General features: G+C 62.4%; 2 protein-coding genes across 6 annotated transcripts; one reads left to right on the top strand and one right to left on the bottom strand.

The window, feature by feature from the left end:
• Nucleotides 1-1,701: 1,701 nt before the first annotated feature.
• Nucleotides 1,702-5,221, top strand: ENTPD8 (ectonucleoside triphosphate diphosphohydrolase 8). 2 transcript variants are annotated; one of them, XM_032398899.1, is made up of 9 exons: nt 1,702-2,091; nt 2,184-2,301; nt 2,884-3,034; nt 3,177-3,336; nt 3,432-3,662; nt 3,752-4,015; nt 4,249-4,359; nt 4,613-4,732; nt 4,834-5,221. In XM_032398899.1, the coding sequence occupies exons 1-9, from the start codon at nt 1,966-1,968 to the stop codon at nt 5,023-5,025; spliced, it is 1,473 nt and encodes a 490-aa protein (XP_032254790.1). In that variant the 5' UTR covers nt 1,702-1,965; the 3' UTR covers nt 5,026-5,221. The 2 variants fall into 2 exon arrangements, with proteins under 2 accessions (XP_032254790.1, XP_032254791.1); XM_032398900.1 differs by lacking the exon at nt 4,249-4,359.
• Nucleotides 5,222-5,514: 293 nt separating this feature from the next.
• On the bottom strand, nt 5,515-16,313 carry NOXA1 (NADPH oxidase activator 1). Of its 4 annotated transcripts, none has more exons than XM_032398897.1 (14): nt 15,902-16,313; nt 13,589-13,671; nt 12,488-12,596; nt 10,601-10,732; nt 10,244-10,351; nt 9,056-9,115; nt 8,742-8,785; nt 8,056-8,122; nt 6,854-6,914; nt 6,576-6,634; nt 6,215-6,369; nt 5,996-6,110; nt 5,786-5,900; nt 5,515-5,698 (listed from the first exon to the last, which is right to left on the bottom strand). In XM_032398897.1, the coding sequence occupies exons 1-14, from the start codon at nt 16,076-16,078 to the stop codon at nt 5,610-5,612; spliced, it is 1,374 nt and encodes a 457-aa protein (XP_032254788.1). In that variant the 5' UTR covers nt 16,079-16,313; the 3' UTR covers nt 5,515-5,609. The 4 variants fall into 4 exon arrangements, with proteins under 4 accessions (XP_032254788.1, XP_032254789.1, XP_032254786.1 ...); XM_032398898.1 differs by having other exon boundaries at nt 10,244-10,333; XM_032398895.1 differs by having other exon boundaries at nt 8,056-8,170; nt 15,902-16,251.
• Between the last annotated feature and the right edge of the window lie 263 nt (nt 16,314-16,576).

The following is a 16,576-nucleotide window of genomic DNA, read 5'->3' as shown; positions in this document are numbered from 1 at the left end:
GGGGCAGGTGGGGCAGGGGCAACCCCAGGCCGCAGGTGAGGAGATGACCCTGGGTGGTGGTGGGGTGGGCAGAGTGTGATCCTAGGTAGTGGGGGATGACCCCCCGGCAGAGGCCTGAGCTCAACCCTCCTAAACCTCTGTTGGCCAGTCTGTGAACTAGGGGTGGGCAGTACCAGCTCACAGGGGATCCTTTTCCCAGGCTCTGTCACCTGCCTGGTGAGGTCCAGGCAGAGGTGGGTGGTGACTAGCTGAGGGAGAGGCAGGAGAGCACCTGCCAGGTGCCTGAGGGACCGCAGTCCAGCTTTCTCCTTGTTGCAGCCGGCTACCCAGCACCCAGGTGAGGGGCCTCTCCTAGTCTGAGGGGGGCTGTCCTGGTCTGGGGGGGCTGTCCTGGTCTAAGGGGGGCTGTCCTGGTCTGGGGGTGCTGTCCTGGTCTGGGGGGGCTGTCCTGGTCTAAGGGGGGCTGTCCTGGTCTGGGGGTGCTGTCCTGGTCTGGGGGGGCTGTCCTGGTCTAAGGGGGGTTGTCCTGGTCTGGGGGCTGCTGTCCTGGTCTTGAGGGGCTGTCCTGGTCTGGGGGGCTGTCCTAGTCTTGACGGGCTGTCCTGGTCTGGGGGGCTGTCCTGGTCTAAGGGGGGCTGTCCTGGTCTGGGGGGTGCTGTCCTGGTCTTGAGGGGCTGTCCTGGTCTTGGGGGTGCTGACCAGTTCTGGAGGGAGTGTTCTGACCGTGGGAGAGTCTGCCCATCCTTTTTGCCCACCCACTGGGGGCCCAGGCTGGGGGGTCTCAGAATGCTATATTGCTTGGAGGGGGGGGTTATGAGGTGGGGTTCCAGTGTCCCTGGGCCCTGCCTGTGACCTGGGTGCTGGTTGGGGGCACAGGCTGGGTCCCCTGTGGGCCTGGACTGACTGGCTCAAACAGGTCCCCAATCCTCTGGGTACAGCCTGTCCTATGCCCCCTGCGGGATAGTTGTGTCATCACTCAGTGGGAAATTGCCTGCATTTGTTTGCATTTTTGTGAGGTTCACGGTGCGATACAAAATCACAGGAATCGCAGAGAGCAGTCTCCTTTGGGCGGTGGCGCCAGCCGGGCCGAGACTCCTGACGGTGCTCTGTGCACGGCCTGGTTCGGGGGTGTTTGGGGCCTGGAGCAGGCCCTGCAGGGGCCGAGGCCACTGAGCTGGGCACCTGGGCCCTGTGCAAATTGCATTCTTGGCTCAGCCTCGGCCAGATGCCCAGGGGCTGCCTGGAGCCAACGAAAAGTTTCAAAATCAGATTAGAGAAACCAGAGGTTGGGTTTTCAAATAGAAACCAACGTCTTTGTTAAGAACTGCCTGACCTCCAGGTCCTTTCGTCAAGAAAACATGCTTCTCGGGGCCCTGCTGACCTCACTCATTAGAGTGCACGTGAGGCTGCCTGGCAGGAACTAGATATCCAGCTGGTCACCTGTCCCCACCTGGCTCGGGCCTGACCTCAGGGCTCCCAGAGAGGAAACACGGCCCTGGGAGAGGCCTGGGGTGGGGGCCGCAGAGAGGAGGCAGGCCGGCAGCAGAGGTAGGGTCCTGGGTCCCCCGACCTCAGCCTGGAGCTGACCTGCAGGGCTGGGGCTCCTTTTCCTGGGAGGGTGCGGGGAGCAGGGCTGCCTGGATAGCATGGTGGGGCACAGCTGGTTCCCGACGCGGCATGAGGGTGGGGCTCTTCGGGACCCCGTCGCCGTCAGCACTGTGCGTCTCGGGCTAGCGCTGTTGCCAGACGAGCCCTCCTGGGCCCTGGCCCCACGGGCCCCTCCGATGCCCACAACACCCTGGGCAGGCCTGGCTCCCATGGCATGGTGGCCCTGCCCACTGACCCAGCCAGGGTGTGCTGAGCCCCAGGGAGGACAGGGTGACTCTCCAGGGCAGCAGTGTCTGCAGAAAGGGAGTCTGGGTGCCCACCACTGCCCCCTGCAGCTGCCAGCCCTGCCCTGCCCTCATGGGGCTGACCTGGAAGAAGCGGGTCCTAACGGCCCTGCTAGGGGCCGCAGCGGCCTTAGGCCTCACCACGCTCATTCTCCTCCTGGTGGAGGCCACCAGTGTCCTCCTGCCCGCAGACACCAAGGTACGCCCCCGGACCCTAGCTGGGGGGCGGGGGGGGGGGGCGGGCTGAGGATGTGCTGGCCCCTGTCCTCCTGACCCTGCTGTCACTCTCAGTTTGGGATCGTGTTTGACGCCGGGTCCTCCCACACATCCCTCTTTGTGTACCGGTGGCCAGCAGACAAGGAAAATAACACAGGTGTGGTCAGCCAGGCCCTGGCCTGCCAGGTGAAAGGTCAGTGTGCCAACGTGGGCGGGCGCGACTGCCGCGGACGGCTGTCAGGGTGGGATCCCTGGCTGGGTGGAGGTTTGGGAGGTGGCGCAGCGGGAGCGAGGTGGGATTTCCTTTAGCAAATCAGCAAATGGTCCTAAAGGAAAAGTGGCTCGGAGAGGTTGAATGAATGATGCAAGGTGGCACAGCCGACCAGTGTGGCACTGGACCAGGGCCCAGGTTCGTCTGCAGAGAACTGGTACAGCGCCTGCCCGGTCCCGCCTGCCTCTTCCATCTTCTGGAGGCTCCCGGCCTTCCCGGGCTTGTGGTCCCATCAGTCCAACCTCTTCCTCCTCGTGTGTCTCAACCCCTCCTCTCTTCTCCCTTAAAGGAAATGGGCCATCGAACGTAGGGCCCGCCCCGGGAATCCAGGATGATCTCATCTTAAGATCCTTACCTTAATTACATCTGCAGAGAACCTTTTTCCAAATAAGATCCCACGCAAAGGTCCCAGTGGTGAGGACGTGGACATATTTCCTGGGGCGACACTATCCAAGCCCCGCCAGCCTTCGGGCCTGGAACCTTGTCCTGGGTGCTCTGTTTCAGGGCCTGGAATCTCCTCCTATGCCTCCAATCCTGCACAAGCTGGTGAGAGCCTGCAGGACTGCCTGGAGGAGGCGCTGGCCCTGGTCCCGGAGGCACAACATCAGGAAACGCCCATGTTCCTGGGGGCCACGGCCGGCATGAGGCTGCTCAGGTGAGGTGGGCTGGCTTGGGGCTTGGGGCACATCTGCGCGGAGCAGTTGTGAGAACCGCGGCATGGACGCCTTGGGCAGGTGGGCAGGGTGGGGTTGCTGTGGGTTTCCTACCAGCTTTGGCTGCTGGTCCTTTCTGCCCAGCCAGAAGAACAGCTCTCAGGCAGGAGACATCTTTGCGGCAGTCAGCCGGGTCCTGGGCCAGGCTCCCCTGGACTTTTGGGGTGCTGAGCTCCTGGCTGGGCAGGCTGAAGGTGCCTTAGGCTGGATTACCATCAACTACGTGCTGGGCACGCTGATCAAGGTGCCACGGGCAGCCCCTGGGTGGGGGTTGGATGACCGGGGGCTGTGGGTCCATGTGGCTGGTTCCAGGACTCAGTGCCGCCTGTCTGTCCTCAGTACTCCTTCTCTGGAGAATGGATCCGGCCTCTGGAGGGGACCCTGGTGGGTGCCCTGGACATGGGTGGAGCCTCCACCCAGATCACCTTTGTGCCTGGAGGCCCCATACTGGACAAGAGCACTCAGGCCACCTTCCGCCTCTACGGCTCTGAGCACAGGGTCTACACCCACAGCTACCTCTGTTTCGGGCGTGACCAGATGCTGACCAGACTCCTGGCTCGGCTGGTGGAGGTTGGCTCGCCCCCAGAGGAGGCCCAGGTGAAGGGGGACGGCCTGTGGCCCTCTGCTGGGCTCAAGGCCACCTCCCTGTCCTCTTGCAGAGCAGCCCCGGCCCCCTGGTCCGTCACCCTTGTTACCACAGTGGCTACTGGACCACGCTGTCCCCGGCCGCCCTGTATGAGTCACCCTGTGTCCACAGCACACCCCCTCCAGACCTGGCCCGGACCCTCACGGTGGAAGGAACAGGGAACCCTGGGGCCTGCGTCTCCGCCATCCGGGGCCTCTTCAACTTCTCCAGCTGCGAGGGCCGAGGACACTGTGCCTTCGACGGGGTCTACCAGCCCCCCGTGCGGGGCCGGTTCTATGTGAGCACTCTGCACTGTCCTCCCCAGGGGCCCAGCCTCCTCCTGGAGCCCCAAGGGCCTGATGCCAGGTGGGCCCCGGATGAGCCCTGGACAGGTGGGGTCTTGGGGACTCTGGGTCCCCGTGTGTGTGTGTGGGGGGGGGCTTTGCCTGGTCCGTGCTGGGGCTACTCTGATCCGGGCCCACCTGGGCATCGCCCCAGTGCAGGCACGCCCATCTTACTTCCCCGCCCCAGGCCTTCTCCAACTTCTACTACACCTTCCACTTCCTGAACCTCACCTCCAAGCAGCCGCTGACCACCGTCAACGCCACTATCTGGGAGTTCTGCCGGAGACCCTGGAAGCAGGTGTGTGGATCCTGGGGCCACCTGTCCCCACCAGAGCCACCCCAGCTCTCTGGGCTGCAGCAAGCAGGCACTTGGGGGGCCCGCATCCTGGGCCGTGTGGCCAGCAGGGCTGGGGGGCTGCCGACGGAAGGGAAGACAGCCCCTTGGCCATCCCGCTCCAGGCAGGGGGCCCAGGGCCGCATCCGTGGGTGGGAGCAGCCTCCGGTGGGCCGGGAGAGCGGGCGTCACCTCCTCCTCACCTCCCGGCCCCCAGGTGGAGGCGAGCTCGCCAGGGCAGGACCGCTGTGCCTCGGGCCTGTATATACTCACACTGCTGCTCGAGGGCTACGGGTTCAGGGAGGAGACCTGGCCCAACATCGAGTTCCACAAACAGGTGACCACCTCCCAGGGCCTGGCCATCTGGCCCGGGGCAAGGGGGGGTCAGGGGCTCCGCAGCAGCTGCCCACAGCCCTGACCAGGCTGCGTGTCCCACAGGCCGGTGGCACCGATATTGGCTGGACACTGGGCTACATGCTGAACCTGACTGGCGTGATCCCGGCCGAGGTGCCCGCCCGGTGGCGGGCGGAGAGCTATGGCATCTGGGCGGCTGGAGTCGTCTTTGCGGTGCTGACTCTCCTGGCTACTCTTGGGGCTGTGGCAGTCCACCTCCTGTGGCCCCAGGGCTAAGCTGGCTGCCCCAGGCTGGACGGCTGCACCGGCCAGAGCCTTCCTGAGCTCCTGAGCCCTGTCGGGGCTCCCTGTCCTGAGGGCTCTGGCCCCATGGGCAGATGGCCCCACTCGGCCCTCGGGGTGGTTCTCCCCATCCCGGCCCCCCTGGGTCCCCTTCTCCACCAGGCTTCCCAGGGGGGCGGGTGACTTGGGCCCTGCAGCACTCCAGGGCTGTGTGACCTAGGTGCCGTGGGACGTGGGGCCCGGTCCAGCCTGGAGGTGGGAGTGACCGCCCAGGCAAGAGGGGCTATGGCCCCCTGGGAGATGCTGGCAGTGGGGCCCTGGGGGTCTCTAGGAGGAGGCTGGGCAGAGGCCCAGCTGGACCCCTGGTGTCGGGCTCCAGGCTTCTCCTGGAGTGGCAGCCCCACCCCCACCCTCGAGGCCTTCGCCAGGCCCTCCAAGTGGACAAGCCCAGAATACAGACCACACCTTCGCGGGGCAAGACTGCTTTATTAACATCCTCCTTGCCACGGGACGTCTTAGGGCTGATTTCTTCACTGGGTTTGGGCTGGGCGGGGCTCTGGGTGGGGGTGTCGGGCTCCTCACACGTACTGTCCAGCTGGGACCACAAAGCACTTGGGGAAAATGCCGATGCGGCCATCACAGTGACCCTCCAGCCATGCCTGGTCCACTGCATGCAAGGGGAGTCAGGGTTCCTCAGAGCACACCAAGCAAGGTCCGCTCACAGAAGCCCCTCATGCCCCAGCAGCCCACTGACCTTCACACAGGACGTCCACGACGTCCCCCCGCTGCAAGGCCAGGTCCTCGGGCCCCCGGGCAGAGTAGCTGTGCTGGGCCACCACCTGGCAGAGGGCAGGTCGGCCACCTGCTCCCTACGGCGGGAAGGGGGGCTGCAGGGCTGGAGAAGGGCCCCAGGGTCCCCCGTGCCCCACACTGAGACCCACACCCACGCAATCCTGAGGCTCACCTGGCACTGGAGCTGCAGGACCCCCGGGCTGGCCGCCGCGTCCCGCCAGGCCCTCTGCAGTGCCTCCTCCCCGGAGAGGGGGACCCAGCGCCCCTTGTTGCTGGGGTCTCGGTAACTGCAAAGAGACTCCCCAGAGTGGCGTCGAGGGGGCAGGGGGTGCTTCTGGCGGGGCGCTGCCCTCTGGCCTCTGCAGTCCTGCCCCACCTCCCGCCCGCTCACCTGAGCTGCCCACGCTGGGCCTGGCGAGGCAGGGCTTGGCTCAGCAGGCTCCGTAGGCTGGACAGGTCAGCTCCTCTAGGGACCTGCAGGGCCAGGGTGAAGGCACACTGCACCGTGACGGTCACCGAGGACGCAGGGTCCCCCACGGCCACTCCCTGGGTCAGGGCAGAAAGGCAGTGGTCAGTCATGAAGCCTCACATCTGCATGCCCAGGGCCCGGCTGGGGTGGCCTTCGAGCAAAGAGGGGGGAGGGGCTGGGGCTCCAGGCTTGGAAGGCTCTATCAGCTGGGGTCCCCAGGGCCTGGCCTCAGGGCCCCCAATCCCTGAAGAGTGGGGGTGACATGCAGGACAGTGCCTCTTACCCCAGCACCTGAGGGATCCTCCAAAGGGCTGGGGTCTGGCGCCCCTGCCACCAGCGGCCCTGTGGAGGGTGACAGAGCAGGGACTCAGATGGCCACCACCCCCAAACTGGGACATTTTGGGGTAGAGTAGCTGTTGGTACCACACGCCCGCTGGGAGGCCCAAGGTAGCCAGCCACCTCCCTCGGGGGCAAAGAGGCCGCTCCCACCCCCAGACGCCTGCCCAGGACTCCCACCACCACGAGCCTCTGCCCACCACCTGCAGCTCAGGATGTCCTTACCTGGAGGAACCTGTTTGCCAACTTGCTCCACATGGGGCCTCTGCAGGAAAAGCCGGGGCCTCTGCAGGAAAAGCCGCAGGCTGGGAGCAGGGGCCAGGGAGGGGGGCCCTGAGGATGGGGCAGCTTTCCCTGGCCTGGGGCTTGTCGCAGCAGACCCAGTGGTGAGGTTTATGGCCAGGGAGCCAGCTGATCAGCAGGAAGCCATAATACAACCCATGTGGGGGTGTATTCAGGGCATGAACCAGGTCCCTAGGGGCCTGGAGACCACACACAGCCTGCCTTACATCGGTGGGGAAGAATCTGTCATGCCCCCCACCGCCACCACCAAGCACTATGAGATGGGAGCTCCAGCTGGGGGTCCCCGGTGACCCTGGAGGCTGAGGACCCAGGCCAGGGGCCAGCTGGACCTCACCCCATGTAGGAGGTGCTAGAGGGGCAGCGGAACCTCCCAGAGGGGCCCCGGGGTCCAGACCATCCTGAATCAGATTCTGGCTTCAAGGGGGGGTCTGGAAGTTTGACCATAAATGAAGTGTTTGGACTGTATCAGATTTTCCAGCTGGTTAAAGCCCTTCAGAAGCTGTTTGCTATTATGTCAGGAGGGTCAAGGACCTAAACCCCCAATGTACGAACCTAGTAAAGGCAGCCTTAACCTGCGGGGATTTAATGAAGCTCAGTCATGACAGAGAACAATTGCTTTTCAGGGCACAGGTCTGTTCACCTTGAGTTAATGGAACATCAGTGAAAGGGGAGAGACTGTCTGTTTTCTTATCGAGTCCTTGGATAAACTGCATGTTAAGTTCAACCACCTTCTCTGCGCATGGACGACCCCTCTCCGGGCGCTGGCCCTGGGCGGTGGCCAGCCACACCCTCCCGGGGGTCCCTGCCTAGGAGAAGCCTGTGTCCAGGAAGGAAGGCTAGGTGGATGAATGGTACAGAAGCCCAGGCTGCAGGCCAGCGGCGGGGGGAGGACCACCGGACTCCAGTCTATGCACCCGTGAGCACCAGCAAGCTCCCCAACCCTGGCATCCAGCCCTGTCTGTGCCCTGACAGAGGAAGCCGATGAGGCCACCTGCCCTGCCCTGAGACCCTCACAGTGCTTGGCTGTGGCTGCTGGTCCCCATGCTCAGCCTGGTGGGGGGTGTCCTCCCAGCACTGTGGCCCCTGTCCCCCCCCACTGCCGACCTGGGCCCGGGCTCACTCACCTGCTCATCGTAGATGACCTGCACCACCTGTCCAGAGCCAACCTCTGTTTCTGCCTCAAGGGGCATCCTGGGACCACAGGGGGTGGCAGTTCTGCAGGGGCCTGAGTCTCCAGCCCTGGGGGGCGGGGGGAGCCCTCATACCCAGGACTTGCCCAACTTGTTCCCCCCCCAACACAGCCTGAGAGGAACCCCAAGTGTGGAGAAGAGGGGCAGCGCAGAGCACGGCCCCGGGCGGGGAACTGCTCTATGTCCCTACACCCTGTGCAACCTTGAGCAGCAACCCCTCTCCCGAGTTGGGACAGCCCCACCTGTGAGGTCCAGTCTGGCAATGCCAGAGGAGTAATTACGTCAGCCCACAACCCAGCCAGCTCCCTCCTTGGGCACCTCGGCTCCGAGCCTCGGTGCTACTTGGAGTCATGGCGACCTGAAGTCTCAACTCCCCTCTGGTGCCCACTGAGGCTTGGGTGCTGCTTCTATGAGAAGGGGGCACAGGGCTCTTCCTCACGAGCAGGATGGGCTCAGGACAGTGTAAGCCCTGGGCATCTGGACAAAGGGGGCATGGGCAGGGCTGAGAGAGGCTAGACACCTCTTCCCTGGCCTCAGGGGCTGCAATGCAGGCCTCACACCAGGGCCTCTGCCCCAAGAGGAGAAACCAGCATGCAAAGGGGAGACCCACTCCTTCCTACCGTGGGGCGGCTCCAGGTCTGCCTTCACCATCGGCATCCCGAACCTATGGGTACAGAATGACATCTGTCAGGAGGCAGATCCCTGTGGGTGAGTGTCAGGGCAGGGAGGCCCAGCATTGCCCCTGCGCCCTGCTACCCCAGGCAAGACTCTCACACAGAATAGGCCTGCCATTCCCAAGTTCAGATCAGAGCAAGGCTGGGGAGCCCCGAGGGAGGGTTCAGAGCATTTTCCTCCCTTCACAGTAAAAAGGTCTGAAATGCTCAGGCCTGCAAAATCACAGAAGTCTGGGCTGGCTGGAAGGCTACCTACCCACCTGGGGCTGCTGAGGCTGGGTGCCCTCGTGCTGGTCTTCGGGGATGGCAGAGGCTACCACCTGGTGAGGGACAGCAGGGGACAGCAGAGTCAGGGGCCCTGTGATGTCCGCTCCCAGCCTCTGCTGCCCACCCCACACTCCTGAGTGTCCCGTCTGCCGGGTGGGGGCTAGAAGGTAGGAACAATATGTCTGATAAAGGAAAACATCTGTGTTGACAGTTTTAAATTTTTTTTTTTTAAAGATTTTATTTATTTATTCATGAGAGACAGAGAGAGAGAGAGAGACAGAGGCAGAGGGAGAAGCAGGCTCCCCACGGAGCAGGGAGCCCGATGCGGGACTCGATCCCAGGACCCTGGGATCACGACCTGAGCCAAAGGCAGACGCTTAACCGACTGAGCCACCCAGTCGTCCCGACAGTTTTAAATTATTTTTAATACAACTTCTGAAATATTTTTATTTCTTAGAAGTCTTATACTGTGATAAACAAACTCTAAATTCAGATTAATGCAGCTCAGAGCCACCTGGCCCCTGCCAGCAGATGTTTGCAAAGATGAGGTGTTTGGGGCATGTGACCTCACCAGCCCCGTACCTGGTCACACACAGCGTGCCGGCCCTCGGTGACCTCGGTGGGTGCTGGGGTTAACCCAAGGGCCACCAGCTTGAAACCCAAGCGAATTTTCCTTTGTGCACAGGGGAGTTACTTCTCTGCATTCCACCCCTGCTCCCAAATGTTCTGGGATTTTGGTGATGCTGCGTGGCCCAGGCCAGCCTACCCCGGCCCTCCTTGGGATCTCACTCTCTGGGGCAGAGATGCAGGGAGACATAGAGACAGAAAAATACAGGGAGGTGCTGAGGCCAGAAGAGCATGGCTGAGGTAGAGGCAGTTGGGGACAGCACCGCCTTGGGGATCCCTGCCAAAAAGTCATGAGCCCCCTCCTCTGCAGCCAGCTTCCGGTGGGTTCTGCCTCCTGGTTCCAAGAGCCCAGGATCTGTGAACTCCACTTGAAGACACTGGCCCTGACCCAGGAAGCTCAGGCACTCTGCAGTTTGGGGGTGGCCTTGTGCCCACTCTCCACCCACCTACGGAAGCCTTTCTAACAACAGGTGCCCCTGTGAGCTCAGCACCTGCGGGCTGCTGCTGGCCCCCCGAGCCCCGCGGCCGCAGGACGTGAGCCGCTGTCCCCTTACCTTGGCCTTGCCTAGGAAATCCACTGGTTCCAGATGCTCCAGCTGCCGCCTGTGGGGCCGGAAGACCTCACCTCTGGGGACCTGCCGAGGCTGCAGGGGGGCCTGTTTCTGGAGGGGGTCCGGCCAACGCAGACCTGAGCATCTGACCAGGGCTGTGGCCTCAGGGACCCTCCGCCCACTTCTCACAGGCCCTGGGAAGTCCTTCCCCAGCCCCCACACCAGGGCACACCGGCCACCTCCCTCTAGAAATTTCTTCATCTCACAGAGTTGGTCTTGGGGGGCCTGGACTGTGGGCTATGGGCCCAACAGCGCCCGGGGGATGGGGCCGGCCTGCTCTCCACCTGCCCCCCCCCTCACCTGCAGTTGGTCCAGGGCGGAGTGCAGGTCGTCGGCCCCTTCCGGCCCCTTCGAGAGGGCCTCCTCTAGGCTGTGGGTGGCCTCAGCCCAGAGTCCCAGCCGGCACTGTGCCGCCCCCACGTTGAAGAGCACCTGGGAGCGAGGTGGGAGATGACAGCCTACTCCCTCACTTATCTCCCCTCCTCTGGCCTCACCCCTGGTCCCACCCCCAGAGCAGCCCTTCAGTCCTCAACTTCCCCCTCTGCTCCCCACCCCTCCCCTGCCTCTTATCCGATTCCACCCCAGGCCCGCACCAGGTCCCTCTCCTGGCCCCGCCTCCAGTCCCGCCCCTGGCACCTCTCCTGGCCCCACCTCCAGTACCTTCCCGGACCACTCTCCTGGCCCCGCCTCCAGTCCATCTCCTGGCCCCGCCCCCAGTCCCGCCCCTGACCCCCTCTCCTGGCCCCGCCTCCAACCCCTCTCCTGGACCCACCGCCAGTCCCATCTCCTGGCCCCGCCTCCAGTTCCGCCCCCGGCCCGCATCCTGGCCTCACCTCCAGTCCCTTCTCTGACCCTCTCCTGCCCCACCTCCAGTCCCTTCTCTGACCCCCCTCCTGGCTCCACCCTCAGGCCCTCTCCTAGCCCCGCCTCTGACGCCTCTCCTGGCCCCGCCTCCAGCCCCACCCCTGACGCCTCTCCTGGCCCCGCCCCCGCCCCGCCCCTGGCCCCGTCGCGCCTCAGGCACAGCGCCCGAGGGCCCTTCTGGGTGCCCAGCCTGAAGCGGAGCCTGCCTGGCTCAGTGGCTCTGCCGGGCAGGCCTCACTCTCCAGACGCCCCAGCTGCAGCGGTTCATCGCTCTGGCGCTTCTCTGCTCCGAACATCGGGGCAGATTGCCGAGCTCCGGGAGCATCCTCTCCGCCTGCCTCACCCCCACTCTGCATCTGGCCTGACCCCTTTTGCAGCCCCTTCGACTGTGTGCTGCCCTGCTCAGTGCCCTGCTCTGGGGTGCTGTCCAAGGAGCCCCTTCCTCTGTCCTGTCCCCTTCCTCACGCCCACCCCCGTGTGAAAAGACGTTTGGACGGACAGGTTGGGTCGGGTTAAGGCTGTCGCCAGCGGGACGTGCTGAGGGCAGAAGCGAAGTTGCCCCGGTGCTCCTGGGAGCCGACACCGCCCGCTGACCCCTCGGCTGCTGCAGGGGCAGCAAGTGCTTGCCCAGCTCGGCCCTATGTCAAGAGAAACCAACCCGTTCTTCCCGCGGCCCTCCGTCCCCATGGCCTGCCAGGTGACCCCACACTCCCAGAGCCAGCTGGCCACCCTCTGGAGATGCTGCTACACGGCTGGGTGGGGGTCACTGCCAGGCCAACACCCCATGCCCCACCCTGCACTGTTGGGTGCCCTGGGCCAGGGGACCCAGGCGGGCTGTGGAGCCCACCCGGTGGGACTTTCCCACGATTTGTTGATTGCAACACAGGCTGCTTGGAGAAGGCTCCAGGCAGCATGTTTCCGGGAGTGCTGGGGGTGTCCTCTCGATTCCCCTCCCTTGGTGTCAGCCACACGGAGAGCCTAGGGTGGGGGCTCACAGCCAAGCTGTATTCCTTCTGACCCCACCTGCCTCCCTCTGCTGACTCTGACCCTCCCCTGCCCTTCTCCTGGTGGCCTCCCACCTCTTCTGTCCCTAAGCTTCCTTGGGGTGAAAGTGTGGTCAGTAGGGGTAGCGGGGTGTCTCAGGCCTGAGGGAGCATATCAGTCAACATGACCCCACCTGTGACAGTAACAAGACAGTGGGCCCCAGAGGACGGGGCCTGAAGGGGCTCCCGGGCCATCCACCCACAGACAGCACCCCCAGGGCCCCCAGCTGGCCCCACCTCTTGAAGGCCCGCTCCCCGTACAAGTCTGGTGCAAGCTCACCTCCCAGGCCTTCAGCTTGAACCGCAGGCCCAGCTGCGTATAGTCAATGGTGGCGTTCTCCCTTAGCTGTGCCAGGGCCAGCCGGAAGTCGGACAGGGCCTCCCGGAACCTGTGGGCAGTGGGGGGTTGGGGGGGTGTTCTCAGTGGCTGTAGGGAAAGGGGCCAAGCCCTGCCCCAGCCTCCCCCCACCCCCATCTCCAGGGACACCTGCTAGGGAGCAGTGGTGGCCACCCAGGTCCTAGCACATGGTAGGCACTCAAGTCCCAACCAATGGGTCAAGGGATCAACATACAGACGTGGCTGTGGGAGGTAGAGGGGGCACCACGCCTGGGGTGTGAGGTGATGTCAGCTCTCATCCAGCTCTGCCTTCTGGAAATCTCACTCCCCTGCCTGGGGCCCCTGTCTGCACCCCAGGCCCTCTTCCAGCCCTGGCTGTGTAGAGTGCCCTGAGCATTTCCCTCCTGCTTCTCAGGACCCCCATCCCCTGCGGGCCTCCCTCTGCAGAGACCTGCCGGAAGCTCCTGAGCCTCCACTGGAATCCCTATCTCCCCCAGGCAGTCTTCTGGACCCATGTGAGGAGGAGGTTGCCCCCAGAGTCTGCCTGCTTGGCATGGGGCCATCTGCGGGGCTTGTCCTGGGGGCTAGGTGAGATAGGGGGAAGATGAGCTTGTCCTGCAGAATGTTTCCTTCTCTGGGAAGGACCACAGTGCAAAGCGCCCAGGTGAGCATTGAGGACCCCAACCACTTCTGTGTCCCGGGACACACCATTACTGCAGCCCTACTCTCGGTTTCCACATCTGCAGAATGGGTATAATCACACCATCCCTGCTACAGCAAAAATGTGCTGAGGAACAAAGGAGGGGATGCCCATGAAAGCACGCTGTGAACCTCGGCATAGAGAGAAGTCTCCCCATGTAGCTGTGCCCTGTGTCCCGCTCCAGCATGAGCACAGTGTCTTCTCCAGGCTTCCCTGGGGCTGTAGAGGAGGGGGTTGGCAAGAGGAGGTGACCCATGGGGAGAGAGGGGGAGAGGGGAGCATAAGAATGGACCTTTCAGAGAAAAGGAGCCATCAGAGGAGAAACAAGGCATCCCTGTGCTCACCTCTCCAGCTGGAAGTTGGCCACTCCTCGCTGGAAGAAGCCAACAGCCATGCAGGTGTCCTTGGTCACTGCTTGGTCAAATGCCTGGGGACAAAAATGCCCATGGATCGCCAAGGTCTGCAATTCTATCACCCCTGTGTCACACAGTCCAGGCAGATGACCAGTGGCAGGGGGCCAAGGAATTCCATTGGACCCCAGGACAGCCACCTGCAGATGGAAGTTTCCTGCACCAGTCGGGGCCTCCAGAGCTCATGCCTGTGTGCCTGCATCCCCATTCAGTTTTCCTTGGTGCCACAACCAGAATCAGCCTGAGCTCCCGAAATGCAAAGAGCACAGCGAGGTGTTGTCATAAACCAATTGTCTGCCATGAGGACAAGGGGAAACAACAGAAGGGAACACTCCAGCACATTAATAATAGTTACCTCTGGGGCATGGAATTATACAAGATTTTTGTCTTTTTAAAATCCTATTTCTGATAGTTCATACAAAATGACACTTCTTATCTATTAGAATCAGAAAGACGGGCGCCTGGGTGGCTCAGTTGGTTAAGCATCTGCCTTCGGCTCAGGTCATGATCCAGGCGTCCTGGGGTCGAGTCCCACATCAGGCTCCCCGCTCAGTGGGGAGTCTGCTTCTCCCTCTTCCTCTGTCTCATCACCCCTGCTCGTGCTCTCTCTCTCTCTCTCTCTCTCAAATAAATAAATAAAATCTTTAAAAAAGTATTAGAAATAACAAGAACACAAAAGTCTTAGTATGTATGTAAAGTACAGCTCTTCCCTAAACTTCACTCAAACGAGGTTGACTATTCCTAACGAGATTTCAGTTAAACACGGGTAATAGGAGGGGCATCATGGTCTTACAAATCTGGCCAAATGGGGGGCTTATTGCAGAACTGGGATTGACCTAAGGTTGAAGGCACACACGGAGACATTGATGTGGGGGGGGGGGCACTCAGTGCCAGAGAAATCCATTTGTTTGCTACCCTGCCACACAGAGCAGCCAAGTCAAGGTCACATAGGGTTCCTATCAACAGACTGCTTTCCTACCTACACCCCTCCTCACCCTGCCCTGCTCCTCAGAGAAAGTTTTAATAATTATAGCCATTCCATCTGCTTTAAAAAATCTCCATATTTCCAACTAATGTGCCCATGCTATTATTACTTAATTTTATTGACTTTGGACAGTCCTCCCTCTTCTCTTGGGGTAAAGAATTTAATACCATATTCTCCTGCTCACCACCTCTGTCCCTTCTCTAGTTAAATCACAGTTTATGAATAAGTGATCAATGGATTGGCCCTATATCTACTATTGACTGAGCTACCTAGTGTCTGGTGATTATAGTCCCTTTCTTGGATAACACTTTAAAACTGAAATTGTTATTAAGAATTGTAGATTCATATGCAGATGCAAGAAATGACAGAGGAGATCCCTCGTACCCTTTGCCCAGTCTCCCCCCCAACTCCCGTGGTAAAGTTTTACAAGATATCGACATTGATGCTCTCCTACATCTAATTCTCTTTTCATTTGTGTCATTTTCCAGGTAGCTGCCACTGATTGTCTCAAAAACTGCAGGATCCTGGTTCTTTCTGTTGGTGATTTGGGGACCAGAGAAATGAGTAGGGCGCTGCTGGATTTTTGTATGCACCTGGGGAACATACATCACTTTAAAGAACACAAAGTGTTTAAAGGGCAGAGGGTGGTTCTGTGCTGCCCTCTCAGCAGAGGGGCTGTGTGTGCTAGCCGGTGTGCACTCTTGAGCTCTTGGTTCTGTTTTGGGGAACAGATTGGGAAAAAGATGAGTACTTAGATCTGGGGTCTGGGTACCAACAAGACAGACCTCATCTTCCCATCGCCACAGCTGTCTGATGAAGTCCCCGCTCTAAACTCCACACCTTGGGGGACAGGCAAGCCCCTTGCAAGCAGGATCCAGCGTCCAGCCTATTTCTAGGTATTACCACGATGAGCACCTGAGCCAGCAGCACCCCAGTCCTTCCCTGTGACCACAGAGTCTGGCACATGGTCATCACCTCGAGGAGAGGGCGAGGGAGGCCGCCCCCGCATCATGCCCTGACTGAGTTCAGGGTGGGGTCCCTCGACCACACAGCTCCCACCTGCCTTCGGTGTTCACTGAGGCAGAACACTGGGGGGACATCCCCAGATGACCATCCGGAAGAAGGACGGGGACCCCGGGCTCACCCCTGCAGCTGGGTCTTTATCGCACGGTAAGATTCCCCAGGGTCAGAGAACAGCCCTCCCAAGGGGTGGGGTCTCTGCGACCAACCCTGGGCGCCGGGCTGTCGGGCCCCTGGCTCACCCGCAGCGCGGCCTCCGGGTCCCCGGCCAGCAGGTGCACGCAGCCCACGTTGAAGCACATCCTGGCGGGCGGCTCGGGGTCGCCCGAGAAGAGGCGGAGGGCGCAGCCCCAGTCCCCGCGCGCCACAGCCTGCACGCCCCGGTGCCAGTCGCGCACCAGGTCCCCTAGAGAGGGCATGGCGGCGTGGACACCCGTCACACTGCGGCGGGAGTCTGGCTTCCGGGCCGGAGCGCGGCGGGCGAGGCCGGCGGCGGTGGGGGTCCCGTGAGGGACCCGGCGGGACGACTGGGGGCCGAGGGCCGCGGAGCAGGAGCTTCAGGGTCCGGAGGCCGGCGTGGGGGTGTGGGGGCCCCCCCTTAGAGGCCGGCAGGGGGTCCAGACCGAGGGGGCGCTTGGCCCTCGGAGCGCGCGCAGTCCGCGAGCCGCAGGTGCGCCACGCCTCCTGCCGCCCACGGCGCCCCCTGGCGGCCGAGCGACCCCGCCCCTCCCCGAGTCGGCCCCGCTCCGTCCACACGGCCACGCCCCCAAGGGACCGCCCCTCTATATCCGACCCCGCCCCTTCCCCCCGCTTCTGGCGCGCCCCTCCGGACTTCCGCCGGGAGCTCCCGGAGCTCGCGTTTCCCGCCTCGCACCGCCCCGGGCCGTGTGGGTCTCGGTGCGCCAGGGAAAGCCGTC

Source organism: Phoca vitulina, unplaced genomic scaffold (genome assembly GCF_004348235.1).
Source record: "Phoca vitulina isolate PV1807 unplaced genomic scaffold, GSC_HSeal_1.0 scaffold121, whole genome shotgun sequence".
Taxonomy (NCBI): Eukaryota; Metazoa; Chordata; class Mammalia; order Carnivora; family Phocidae; genus Phoca; species Phoca vitulina.
The sequence above is the reverse complement of the archived record's forward strand: the minus strand, read 5'-3'. Positions and strand labels throughout refer to the sequence as shown.